Source organism: Trachemys scripta, chromosome 7, assembly GCF_013100865.1.
Source record: "Trachemys scripta elegans isolate TJP31775 chromosome 7, CAS_Tse_1.0, whole genome shotgun sequence".
Lineage (NCBI taxonomy): Eukaryota > Metazoa > Chordata > Testudines > Emydidae > Trachemys > Trachemys scripta.
In genome coordinates, this window is record NC_048304.1 from 112,901,702 (window position 1) to 112,915,442 (window position 13,741).

A 13,741-nucleotide genomic window follows, 5' to 3' on the forward strand; every position below is an offset into this window, starting at 1 on the left:
TTTTAAGGTGACACACAACCAGGAAAAATAAAATTTTAAAAATCCCACTTTTTAGCAACTAACACTAATAAAAATCTCTTACGTCTTTTTATGCATCATAAAAAAAATAAACAAATAAAAAGACACACACCTCACTATTTTTCCATTGCCAGGTAACCATTAAATTACTTGAATTTTTATTTCTCTTTAACACAATTAGGATTGGCTTTCTTTGGTGAGTCATTTTTCTTCTGCCACTAAAGTAGTTTCCAGCCCAGCAAATGCATCATATGTACACACTGTGCTACAGATGGGCCCAAGCCAGAGCCCTCAACTAAACACCTGCAACGTCTTGAGAAGGTCAGATGCGAATTTGGATACAAACTTCACCCAGTGCTGGCTGGTTCTTAAAATAATTGACAGGACTGAGACATCCTCCAGCTCCTTTCTACCCTCTCAATGAAGACGCCTCACTTTCTCCCGCTTCCTTCCAGTGCAGCAAACCTCTTCCAGCTGTCCCCTTCTGCTTCCTCCTGTCTCCTGCTCCATTACTTCCTCTTATCACGCCTGCTTTCCTGTCACTGTAGTTGCCCCTGCTGCCTCCTTCCCTTTCCCACTGCATGTGGCTCCAGAAAGCTGGCCCAGCCACCTCTCACTGCTGCCTCTCTTCGTCTCTCTATCTGAGCAGGCTCTAGAGACACAGCCTGCTCATACTTTCCCTGCCCAGCTGACCCTGCACAGAAGGAGCCAATGTCACCTCCAAAGCCACCACCATTTTAAAAGAAGTTGATTAAAGAGATTTGCTTATCTTTACATCAGGAGAGCTGAGAAGAGCTGAATCAGATTTGAATGGTACATGAGTCCATTTCTAGAGAGAAGAGTTTCAGTTTTCTGTTGGATACTCCTAGTAACCCCACCGAAGTCCACACAGTGATTGCACTGGGAGTAAGACTGGGCCCCAAAGCATTCTGAATTGCTTCAGTGGTGTTCCTAAGAAAAAAAAGAGTAATGGATAGAGCAGACGTCATGGCTCTATCACCCGCACTCGCCACATCTGGGAGGAAATGGGAAGGATCTGAGAATCTCTGCCATGCAGAGTCCACAGCACTGGGATTGCACTGGTTCCTCTTCTCCCCTATAGGTGGGGCAGGAGTTGCCCTTTATTGCAGACATGTTGACACAGAACAAGCCCACACCTTTTTCTGGTGTTAACAGTGCACTGACTAAACAAGGAGCTCCTAAAAATAGCTGTGTTAGTTGATACATGTTCACCAGTAAACTTGTGACATCCACTGATTCCACTGGTCTACAATTTTTGAGAAGTCATCTGCTTCAGAGATAAAATGTGCTTTTTATTATGTATTTTGATGTGCTGAATTCAAATATGACAATTAAAACAACTGATTGGCTACTGTTTCTAAGATAATTAAGTTTTTACATTTTATATCTATGTATATTGTGTAGATAGTTTTAATCATAAATTGTAAACCTAGGTCTTTTCATGTGTTTATGGTTGCTTTACATGATAATATTTCACCTGTCCTGTTTATGTAACACTTTAAAAATCAGCAAAAGGATTATATAAATAAAATTTATTATGCAACAAAAGGCAAAAAACTATTCTGTACATAGTTTAGTCCTATTCAGTGTCTACTTGGCGCTTCTTGGCTTGTCTCTTGTATTCATTAAATGGAGCATCTCTTGTCACTGTCCAGTAATAGTCTGCAAGCATTGATGGGCTCCATTTGCCCTGATAGCGTTTCTCCATTGTTGCAATGTCCTGGTGAAATCGCTCGCCGTGCTCGTCGCTCACTGCTCCGCAGTTCGGTGGAAAAAACCTAGATGAGAGTGCAAAAAATGTATCTTTAGTGACATGTTGCAACCAAGGCTTTTGTATGCCTTGAGGAGGTTTTCCACCAACAACCTGTAGTTGTCTGCCTTGTTGTTTCCGAGAAAATTTATTGCCACTAACTGGAAGGCTTTCCATGCCGTCTTTTCCTTGCCACGCAGTGCATGGTCAAATGCATCATCTCGAAGAAGTTCACGAATCTGTGGACCAACAAAGACACCTTCCTTTATCTTAGCTTCACTTAACCTTGGAAATTTTCCACGGAGGTACTTGAAAGCTGCTTGTGTTTTGTCAATGGCCTTGACAAAGTTCTTCATCAGACCCAGCTTGATGTGTAAGGGTGGTAACAAAATCTTCCTTGATTCAACAAGTGGTGGATGCTGAACACTTTTCCTCCATGCTCCAATGACTGTTGGAGTGGCCAATCTTTCCTGATGTAATGGGAATCTCTTGCACGACTATCCCATTCGCAGAGAAAACAGCAGTACTTTGTGTATCCAGTCTGCAGTCCAAGCAAGAGAGCAACAACCTTCAAATTGCCACAAAGCTGCCATTGATGTTGGTCATATTGTCGAAGAGAAACACAGTTTCCAGCTTTGCCTGGCAAACGAAGTCCAAGGTGCTGCTAAGGTGCGGCTAGCCAGTACTTATGTGCTCCTTGACAATGGACTCAGCTCAGTCAATGGTGGGACTTTTCGCTGCCCCCTAGGCTGGACAAAGATGTCCACTCAGGGATGCATTCTTATACACAGGTACAAACAGATTACACATCACTCCTGACGTATTAAGGTGCAACCCCTCTACGTAGCAAGGTACAACCCCTTTATGTAGTAAGGTGCCGCCTCTCACCTTGTACATGTTGGTTTGAACAAAACAACTCTATTCATCATATTATTCTTTTGGCCCTGTCATTGGGATGGGTCAGCTTGTTCCTTGTTATCTGTGTGTGGAATGTGCAAGTATTGGAGTGTTCTTATATCTAGTGTTCAGTACCTTTTAGGTATGTATCTTCTTGCAACATCAGCCCTTTCCTTGCCAGCTTCTGTGAGCAGGGCCTGCCTCTGGCTCACAGCTTAACTTTGCTTTATGTTAGCAAAGTCTTGACCATTACTTTAGTTCAGGCCTTACGCCTCATACCGGGCCTCTGATACCAAGGTTTATATCTCAGGGCCTCCTCTTACTGCAACAAAAAGTAGGAATAAATAGTAAGTTTTCAGAATGTAGAGGGTAAATAGCAGATGAAATTCAGTGTTGATAAATGCAAACTAATGTACATTGGAAAACATAATCCCAACTATACATACAAAATGATGGGGGTCTAAATTAATTGTTACCGCTCAAGAAAGAGATCCTGATGTCATTGTGGATAGTTCTCTGAAAAATCCTCTCAATGTGCAGCAGCAGTCAAAAAACCTAACAGAATATTAGGAACCATTAGAAAAGGGATAGATAATAAGACAGTAAATATCATAATACCACTATATACATCCATGGTATGCCCACACCTTGAACACTGTGTGTAGTCCTGGTTGCTCTATCTCAAAAATGATATATTAGAAATGGAAAAGGCACAGAGAAGGGCCACAAAAATGATTAAGGATATGGAACAGCTTCCATATGAGGAGAGATTAAAAAGACTGGGGCTGTTCTGCTCGGAAAGGAGACAACCAAGGCGGGGATATGATAAAGGTCAATAAAACCTTGAATGGTGGGGAGAAGGTGAATAAGAAAGTGTTATTTACCCCTTCACATAACAAAAGAAGCAAGGGTCACCCAATGAAATTGATAGGCAGGAGGTTTAAAAACAAGCAAAAGAAAGTGCTTCTTCACACAACACACAGTCCACCTGTGGAAGTTGTTGCCAGGGGATGTTGTGAAGGCCAAAAGCATAACTGGATTAAAAAAAGAAAGAGAAGTTCATGGAGGATAGGTCCATTAGTGGCTATTAGCCAAGATGGTCAGTAATGTAACCCCATGCTCTGGGTGTCCCTAAACCTCTAACTGCCAGATGCTGGGACTGGACAACAGGAGTGGATCACTTGATAATTGCCAAGTTCTGTTCATTCTCTTTGAAGCATCTGGCATTGGCCACTGTTGGAAGAGAGGATACTGGGCTAGATGGACCATTGGTCCTACCCAGTATGGCCATTCTTACCTTCCAGGAATGGGGTGATATTTTCTTCTTCTTCGAGAGATGTCCCTGTGGGTGCTCCACTACAGGTGTTGGTGCGTCCCTGCGCCTTCGCCCGGAGATTTTTGCAGCAGTACTCATAGCGGCCACGCATGCTCAGAATCTGCCCCCCCCCCGCTGTGACTCTAGGGTAATAGAACGCATGCGTGGCCGGTCTCCTCAGTTCCTTCTCAACCGTCCCCGGCCTGAGACGGAGCTCAGCAGACTCATTAGAGAATCCTTCACTATTGCCTTAATTATCCTTTAGAAACCAGTTTTTCTGTCAGTTTTCTCTGTTAAAATAGTTACTTACCCAGTTTATCTTAAAAAAAAAAAAAAAAAAAAAAAATTTCCTGTCAGCCGCGGCTATGCCGGGCTCCACTGGTTTCAAGCGCTGTGCTGTTTGTAAGGAAGCTATCCCGTCATCGGACGGGCACTCAAAGTGTATAAAATGTTTGGGGGAAGCTCACATTCCCCAAAAATGTGCCCACTGCTGTAAACTCAGCTCCAGGGCACGGAAAGACAGGGAGCTTAAACTCAAACTGCTCCTGCTTCAAAAATCTATCGGGTCAGTTTCAGACCCAGGCATTGAAGCCGGCTTCGCTACCCGACACAGCCCCCCCCCCTCAAAAAAGCTCAAGAAGTCTACGAAAAAGGGGCACCTTTCCTCACCGAGCAAGACTATGAGGCATAAAGTTTCTCCAGGCAGATCAACGATCTCTCTGCCTGTGATTCCTCGCCTCAGCAATTTTCATGAGCCAGGCTCCTCCGGAGCAGCGCAAAAGCCGCCTGAGGCTTCAGCGCCGCCGAGAAGCTCCGGTGCCGAGGCATCAGGCTTCCAGTTGCCTGCCTCAGTGACGGCACCGTTCGGCACCGCGAATGAGACGGTGCCGACATTCCACAGCACGCCTCACCCGAGGCAGCCCGACATTTCTCGCCCGGCACCGACCGCGGCACCGATGCCTGCGGGGCATTCTGACACACAGATCACAGCCAGAAGCCCCGATCGCAGGAATGCTCTTGTGCAGCAGCCTCTGTCGGCTCAGCTTTCATCTCCCGCAGGAGCTGCTTTCACTCCTTTTACCCAGACAGCTGATCTGCTAGTATCACCTACCTTGCAGTCTCCGCTCATGAATGCATATTCTGTTTCGATGCCTGAGTCAGGATCTGAGCAGTTTTCCTCCAGTGAGGAGGAAGCAGATCCACAGGGAGTTTTTTCCCCATATCATGACTCCCAGCCCCGGACCCAGAGCAATAAGGGCTATGGAAATACTACCTCATCCCACTCTCAGGACCCTGCCCCTTGGGGGATGAACCCCTGGATGGCACCACCTATGCCCTACCCGCCACCATGGCAATACTGGACACCATGGACATCATACCCTCGGGAACACATGCCCCGTAGCCATTCGACCAGGCGCAACACTGATCCAGTGCCGTCTCCTAATGCATATGCTAGTGACACGAGACGCCTGGCAACACAGCCACGTTCCCAGGATAAACCTAGCCCTTCTCCTGGTCCAACAGATCCGGAGTTAGCACCGGAGGAAGCATTACTTCCCCTTCCTCCCACTCCCTCTGATGAATATACAAAATTCCAGGACCTCTTTAAGAGAGTTGCTAGTGACCTGAACATTAACCTGGAAGTGGTTCCCGAACAACAGCATGAGCTAACGAACATCCTACAGCCCCCTTCTTCCTCCAGAGTGGCACTTCCAATTAACGCAGCCCTTTTAGAACCCGCTAAGTCCATCTGGCAGACTCCAGCGACAAGCCTACCTACCTGCAAGCAAGCGGACAAGAAGTATTTTATTTCTCCAAAGGACTCTGAATTTCTTTTTACCCACCCAGCACCAAACTCATTGGTAGTAGACGCTGCGAACCAGAGGGCTAGACAACAGTATTCTCGTTCTGCCCCACCTAACAAGGATAGCAAACGACTGGACCTGTTTGGTCGCAAGGTCTATGCATCCTCCACCCTCCAATTTCGCATAGCTAATTATACTGCAGTCCTGGCAAAATACGACCATAAAAACTATAATAAGTTAATGGACTTTATTGATGACATTCCAGAACAAAGAAAACAACAGTTCAGAGCTATAGTTTCTGAGGGCCAAGCCATTTCACGCACCGCTCTCCAAGCAGCCCTCGATGTAGCCAACACAGCGGCAAGATCTACCGCTGCAGCGATAGTCATGCGACGGGGCTCATGGCTCTCCTCTTCCTTTTTTCCTCGCGAAGTTCAGAACACAATTGAAGATCTTCCCTTCGACGGTGACAAACTCTTTGCTTCTAACACGAATGAAGTGCTTCATTCAATGAAAGACTCCAGAACAACCCTCCGGTCTTTAGGTCTCCAGACACCTACGGCAAGAAGATGACAATATCGATACCAACCATACCACCGGCCACGTTATCCCGCATTTACACAACCTTCCCATAGACCGCAGGAACAGCAACAGCCACAACGTCCACGACCAAGATTCCAGCGACGTCGCCCAAACTCTACAGGGGCGCCTCAACCCCCACCAGCTAATAGGCAGATTTGAAAACTTGGTCGAGGGTTTAGAAAGCAATGCCCTCACTTCAGCCGGCACACCAATCTTTGGACACCGCCTACGACCTTTTTTCCAACAATGGAGGAAGATTACCTCCGACAAGTGGGTCTTAGAGGTAGTTACAATTGGATACGTCATCCCCTTCCTCTCCTTATCTCCCACCCACCCACCCTCCCCGTCCCTCTTCAGGGACCCTTCTCACGAGCAGCTACTCCTCCAAGAATTGCAACATCTCCTTCATCTGGGAGCAGTAGAAATCGTGCCAGAGCGACACAGAGGGAAGGGTTTTTACTCCCATTATTTCTTAACGGAGAAGAAAAATGGGGGATGGCGACCAATCCTCGATCTCAGGCGGCTCAACAGATTCATCAAAAAGCAAAAGTTCAAGATGGTGACCCTCAATACCATAATCCCAGCGCTGGAGCAGGGCGACTGGTTTTCTGCCCTCGACCTACAAGATGCCTATTTCCACGTCACTATACATCCGGCCCACAGACGTTTCCTCCGATTTACCCTTGGTTCCACACATTTCCAATACAGGGTACTCCCCTTCGGACAATCTACAGCCCCCCGTGCTTTTTCCAAACTTCTAGCTGTAGTCACTGCTCACCTCAGGAGACAAGGGGTAATAATATTTCCGTACCTCGACGATTGCCTCCTCAAAGCTTCAACATTCGACGAGGCGCTCCGGTTCACACGACTCACAGTCGAGTGCTTTCTTTCTCTCGGCCTACAAATAAACAGAGACAAATCCACATTACGCCCCACCCAGCACCTTCAGTTCATAGGCGCAGACCTCGACTCTCGGACCGGGCTAGCATCGCTCCCACCCGATCGCTACAATTCCATAAAACAACTGACCACAACTATTCGCAACAGCCCTCAGGTAACTGCCCGAGACTGCCTGCAACTACTAGGTCACATGGCCTCGTGCACTTTTGTCGTCCAGAATGCACGCCTACACATGAGGTGCTTCCAAGCGTGGCTGGCAACGGTTTACAAACCGAATATGCATTCTTTAAACAAGACTCTCTCCCTGCCTACTCCAGTCAAAGACTCCCTACGTTGGTGGACCGTCCACTCCAACCTTTGTTCTGGAGTCCCGTTTCTTCAACAGGCTCCATCACGCATTCTGACCACCGATGCATCTATGACAGGGTGGGGTGCACATATGTCTCATCACACAGTACAGGGACTATGGTCACCAACCGAGACCTCCCTGCACATAAATGTACTAGAACTTTGAGCCATTCGCAACGCGTGCCGTCACTTCCTGCCACTAATCAAACATCATCACGTACGCATAATGACGGACAACATTGCTTGCATGTTTTACGTAAACAGGCAGGGCGGAGCTCGTTCCCATTCGCTGTGCACAGAGGCTATGAAGCTCTGGAATTGGTGCATTGTGAACAACATCCGGGTATCAGCTGCTTATCTTCCCGGGATCATGAACACCACAGCGGACGAACTGAGCAGACGCTTCCCATGGGACCACGAGTGGGAGATAGACGACAAAACCATTCACGAGGTATTCAGCATCTGGGGTTACCCAACAATAGACCTCTTTGCAACTGCAAAGAACAAGAAATGTCTCAATTTCTGCTCCAGAGCAGGACTGGGCAAACATTCCCTGGGGGACGCATTCATGATCTCATGGCACCGAAACCTATTCTATGCGTTTCCCCCGATACCAGTTCTCAACAGGGTTCTGATAAAAATACGAACGGATCGAGCCAAGGTGATCCTCATTGCCCCATCGTGGCCCAGACAACCATGGTTTCCCTTCCTCACCAGAATGTCAATCCAACCACCAATCTCCCTGCCGCTTATTCCGAACCTTCTATCTCAGCAGCACGGTCGTTTTCTCCACCCCAACCTGTCCATGCTTCACCTCAAGGCCTGGTTCCTACGTGGTTCTCCCAACGCGAATTAGATTGCTCCGAACAAGTTCAGGAGGTACTCCTACATAGCAGAACGCTCTCTACTCGCAAGACCTATCTTCAAAAGTGGAAACGATTCACACATTGGTGTTCTGCCAAACATCTTTCTCCTACCTCGGTACCTCTTCCGTTTATATTGGACTATCTCTTGGGCCTTAAGCGATCCGGCCTTTCTTTCAGCTCCATCAGGGTCCATTTAGCTGCTATTACGACTTTCCACGACAAAATTGATGATACGTCTGTCTTTGCTCACGCTACTACGAAGCGTTTCCTCAAGGGCCTACAAACCTTATATCCAGACATTAAACAACCGACCACCCCCTGGGACCTTCATCTGGTACTGTCTGCCCTAACTCAGCAACCCTTCGAACCCCTAGCCACGTGCTCCCTTTTACACCTCTCCATGATAACAGCGTTTCTAGTGGCAATTACTTCTGCCAGACGGGCAGGAGAAATAGCAGCTCTCATGGCTCATCCACCATATACGATATTTTTTAAAGACAAGGTTACCCTCAGATTGCATCCCAAATTTCTTCCAAAGGTACACTCATCATTCCATATTAATGAACCCATACACCTCCCGACTTTTTTCCCGAAACCACATGCAAACTCCTTTGAAGCCTCAATGCATACACTAGATGTTCACAGAGCCTTGTCATTCTACTTGGATAGAACCAAACCCTTTAGAACCTCTTCTAGACTTTTTGTCTCTGTTGCAGAGCGCTCCAAGGGCATGCCTATTTCTACCCAGAGACTCTCGAACTGGATCTCCCAGTGTATCCGACTGTGCTATCAGATGAAAGGGGTTGCACCTCCAGATGGCATTAGAACACACTCCACTAGATCTCTGGCTGCCTCCATCGCGTTCTTACGCAAAGTTCCCTTGGCTGACATTTGTAAAGCAGCCACCTGGTCATCTGACCATACTTTTGTTAAACACTATGCCCTTATTCAAGGCCCTTTATCTGACATACGCTTGGGCAGGGCGGTACTCTCGACGGCGTTCCTACCAGATCCGAAGTCCCTACCTCCTTAAGATACACTGCTTTTAAGTCACCTGTAGTGGAGCACCCACAGGGACATCTCTCGAAGAAGAAGAGGAGGTTACTCACCCTATGCAGTAACTGACGTTCTTCGAGATGAGTGTCCCTGTGGGTGCTCCACTACCCACCCTCCTCCCCTCTACTTCGGAGTTGGGGGGCCTCCGTGGTAGAGAAGGAACTGAGGAGACCGGCCACGCATGCGTTCTATTACCCTAGAGTCACAGCGGGGGGGGGCAGATTCTGAGCATGCGTGGCCGCTATGAGTACTGCTGCCAAAATCTCCGGGCGAAGGCGCAGGGACGCACCAACATCTGTAGTGGAGCACCCACAGGGACACTCATCTCGAAGAACGTCAGTTACTGCACAGGGTGAGTAACCTCCTCTTCTGCTGTTCTCATCTCAATGAATCCCCATGAAATACAATGCCACAGATATCAACTGTACTCTCTGCTCTCCTACCTCCTGCTTGTCTTCTCTGCACCTTCTCACCAGTGCACCTTAGGGAGAGCTCAGTCTCAGCAGTGCACTTTAGGAAGAGTTCAACAGTCCCCCAGACCTAGCCCTTCCTATATACCCCTCAATTAGAACCACCCGACCTGTGGAGGCAGAGAAGATGATCCAGCCCATAGACCTTTAACGGGGGAAGAAGGAGAAAGATGAGCTGTCTTTGCCAATGCTATTTGAGAAGAATGCTAAGATACTAAAACCTGTAAATATTCATGGTTTGGAACACAGGGTATGGAGGGCCAAGTCCACTACTGATGGGCAACTTGTGTGATTCCATGAATTTCAATGAGCTTGCAGAGAGTTAACAGACAAACTGTACAATTACCTGCTATGATACAGTGAACTCTTATTTTCAATAAACATCAGTATCAAATTCCTGGAAATTTCCATCAGGTTTCCATTAGGTTCTGAGCAACGCATCACCATACACGTTTCAAATGCAGCCTCCTATTAGGTGAACTGACTGTGAGTACTAGAGCTGATGTGTACTTAACATTTGCATGTTGTGAGGAATTTGTCCTTTAAACTGGAAATTACAGTAATAGCATTGTGCTGTAATTTATCTTGAAATATGTGACATATGCCCTAACTGATTAAATGGTGATGACAGTACGGTGTATTTCAAGTACATGAATGTAGCAGTCTGCAGATGGTCAGCGAAAAGTTATGGCTTAGCTGATATTTATTGTATTGTCAGTTTAAATTTCAGAAAGACATTACTCCATATACAGTACAGACATAGTGAAGGACAGATCCTGCAGCTCTAACTCACTTACAGTCTATGAAAGTTATGCCTAAGAAAGGAATGCAGGATCAGGCCATTAATGAAGTTTTTCAACATGTAAATGTCATGTAGCAATAAATGGAAAAAACTGCAAATAGTTTGTAATCTCTCTCATCACATACAGAATCAAAACAGTCTCATATTGGCTTAATCATGGGAAGAATCTTTACAGAAAAATGAATATTTCAAGAAAAATCTACTTTTCTTTTCTTTTACAAGAGCATCATTTTAGTGTTCATTACTGTGATCTGATTTTTAAAGATTTATTTGAAATACTACTTCCTGTGCATAAAGACGGGCTTTTTCCACTAATGGAAACACCAAACTGTGCGGATAAATCAGAAGAGCTCAGTCTGTCTTTCTGAGCATCACAAGCCCATGAAGGCCAGACTTCGCAGTAAGATTTTTCAGGGGGAAAGCCAGCCTTCTGCAGGTCACAAAAAAGAAACGAAACTCTTTGCACCAGAGAGCTTCAAAGCCACTTGAAGTGAGGAGGAAAGTTCTTATAACTGAATTGCTCACATTCCTAGCCATGACTAGTCTTCATTCACTGCCAGGGATCTTATTATGGATCAAAGACTGGAATCTTTCCCATTCCCAGTTGAATACAGAGGAATGGACAAGTCTGAACCGGCTTAAAAAATTATCTTCAGTTACGCAGGACCCACTGCAATTTAGGTGAGGGAGGCTCTCTGTTTAGTTTTGGGGGAAGACATGGAGGGTGATTTTTTTTTTCTTTTTTTTGTCCTGATGAGTCCCCTTCATTGCCTTGTCGGGTCTCTGGAATGGAACTGTTAGCTCAAGAGATGTCATTAGGCTGCCCACACCCTATTCAACATGTCCCTTGGCTTTGTTTCATTGTACAGTGCAAAATAATGAATGCAGTGTGATATATTTTGGAATATGGTTGATATGAACTTAATCTTCATATAGGGTGTGATCATTTTCTTATAAAATACTAAAGCCCATTCTTCATAAGGACAGAGTGTTGCTAGAACACACCTACTGTATACTGTTTTACATTATTCCAGGAAATACATATAATATCAGTGCCTGTAAAATTTAGAAAAGGAAATTAAAGATGTACAAGTTTTAATATGAGGTATCTGATTAAAACTGATGAAATGAAAATGATTGTACAAAAGATAGAGAGAAAACATTTTATATTAAATGAAAAAATATAATAAAAAATTAAACCTATTTGATATCCTGTTTAAAGTTGTGTTGTAGGGTACAGCCCAGCAGATGGCACTAAAGTATTCCTTTTACAAAACCTATTGTGAATGATAGCCAGGATTGCCCACTTTTTCTACTCTAGACTAACAAGAATTTATGAACCATAGAAAGAAGAATTTAGTGGCTATAAAATCCTGATCTCAAACAAGAACAAGCCTCATTTTCAGTGTGTCTGTTTACTGTATTTAGTTTATGATTTGTCTGAATTATCTTTTTACATTCCATCCTGTTTGGAAGCTGTGGGCCTGTTTACACAAACATTTAGTTTTCAGGAAACTGGGGTGTAAATCTATCCTGTACCACCGTGCTACCAACTGACCGTCCATGTGGGCACTACTGAAGCGCACTACAGTTTATTAGTGTGCTTTGATCTACTCTGTTCTCCTATTTTTTACTATTCTTTATTAAGTAAATTACAGGATTTTTGAACTGTAAAGGCAAGCAAAGCCTGCAGCCTCCTTGTCCTCTGCTAAGAGATGATGTAAAGAGCTGCACAGTGGAACCCATTTGCAGTGCCCAACATCAAGAAGTTTTATTGATTCTGCAAAACCCAGTAACAAAATTTTTAAATATCATCTTCTAGAATTTTTTCTATTATGTTTTACATGGATAAACACACAGAGCACTATTATAACGCCCTTTTCCAAGTAAGTTGCTTAGGACTTTAAACACTTAAGACGATGAATAGGAAGAAATGAAGCAACTCCCACATCAGGTTTTTAAATAAAGTTTGAACAACCCAGCCTACTTTTGAAGCATGAGTGAGTGACAGGTTTGCCCTATAGGTGAGATTATAGCAACAGTGGAGACTGCTGGTAACTGGTAATCAATTTACAGGAATGGATGAAAAATCGTAAGTGAGTGTGGGTTGTAAATATTCCCCTGAACCTGTTTGATATTTAAAAAAAATGAAAATTAATGAAATGTGATGCATTTAATACCTTTTAACAAGAACATAAGTGAAATGTTATTGTTTTTGACAATGCCCACTTTATCGATGAAAATAGCATTGCTAGCTCGTGTAAAAGTAGGACCCATCATTCCAGTTGAAATCAATGGATGCAAATGTGGTGGTTCAGCATCTCTGAGAATCAGACCCAACGCATCTCAAGTTAGCAATTCCAAAACTGGGGCACCAAGAATCAGTGGCTACTTTTGACTATTTGGGCCTCAGAACTTTTATTTCTGGGCCAGGTGACCAGTTACCTTTTGATAGCAGAAGATGGTGTTAATCGTAATTGTTGTTCTGTGTATGATATATTGCATATATTGCCACAGAGAAGGCTATTTGCCTTGGCCTTACATCTAAAATAAAAAAGGAATTAGCAATTTAGAAAAAAACAAACAAAAATGCAATGTATAATATCCCATTAACAAGAGGCTGACAAATCCCCAGCTAATGCGATGAGATTTATAGGAAGTTGGTTAGCTGACCAGCTGCCATTTGTATTTTAACTGAGAATATGCTTGTAGGGGAAAGTTTGCGGAAGATTGGCGAGGAGCTAAGTGGTGGACTGAGTATATGACTGAATGTGAGTGGAAGATGCAGGCTGTGCAGTTGAAGGCCGTGCAATGAACTTTGTCCGGCAGATCCTGCCAAAATGTAGTTTAGTATAGTTCAGCATGTTTTTGTCTGTGAACAAGTCAGCTTATATAATGACTGGGCGCTTCC

The 13,741-nt window shown here is 44.8% G+C and overlaps 1 protein-coding gene across 1 annotated transcript in view; it reads right to left on the minus strand.

The window, feature by feature from the left end:
- LOC117880591 (pancreatic lipase-related protein 2-like) overlaps nucleotides 1–13,741 on the minus strand; it is a 39,179-nt gene that overhangs the window by 24,024 nt on the left and 1,414 nt on the right. Inside the window, exons 2-3 of the mRNA XM_034776874.1 lie at nucleotides 13,276–13,374; nucleotides 897–969 (exon numbers count right to left, since the gene is read on the minus strand). Of these exons, the coding sequence (XP_034632765.1) occupies nucleotides 897–969; nucleotides 13,276–13,374 (172 nt within the window). The remainder of the gene's footprint in view (nucleotides 1–896; nucleotides 970–13,275; nucleotides 13,375–13,741) is intronic.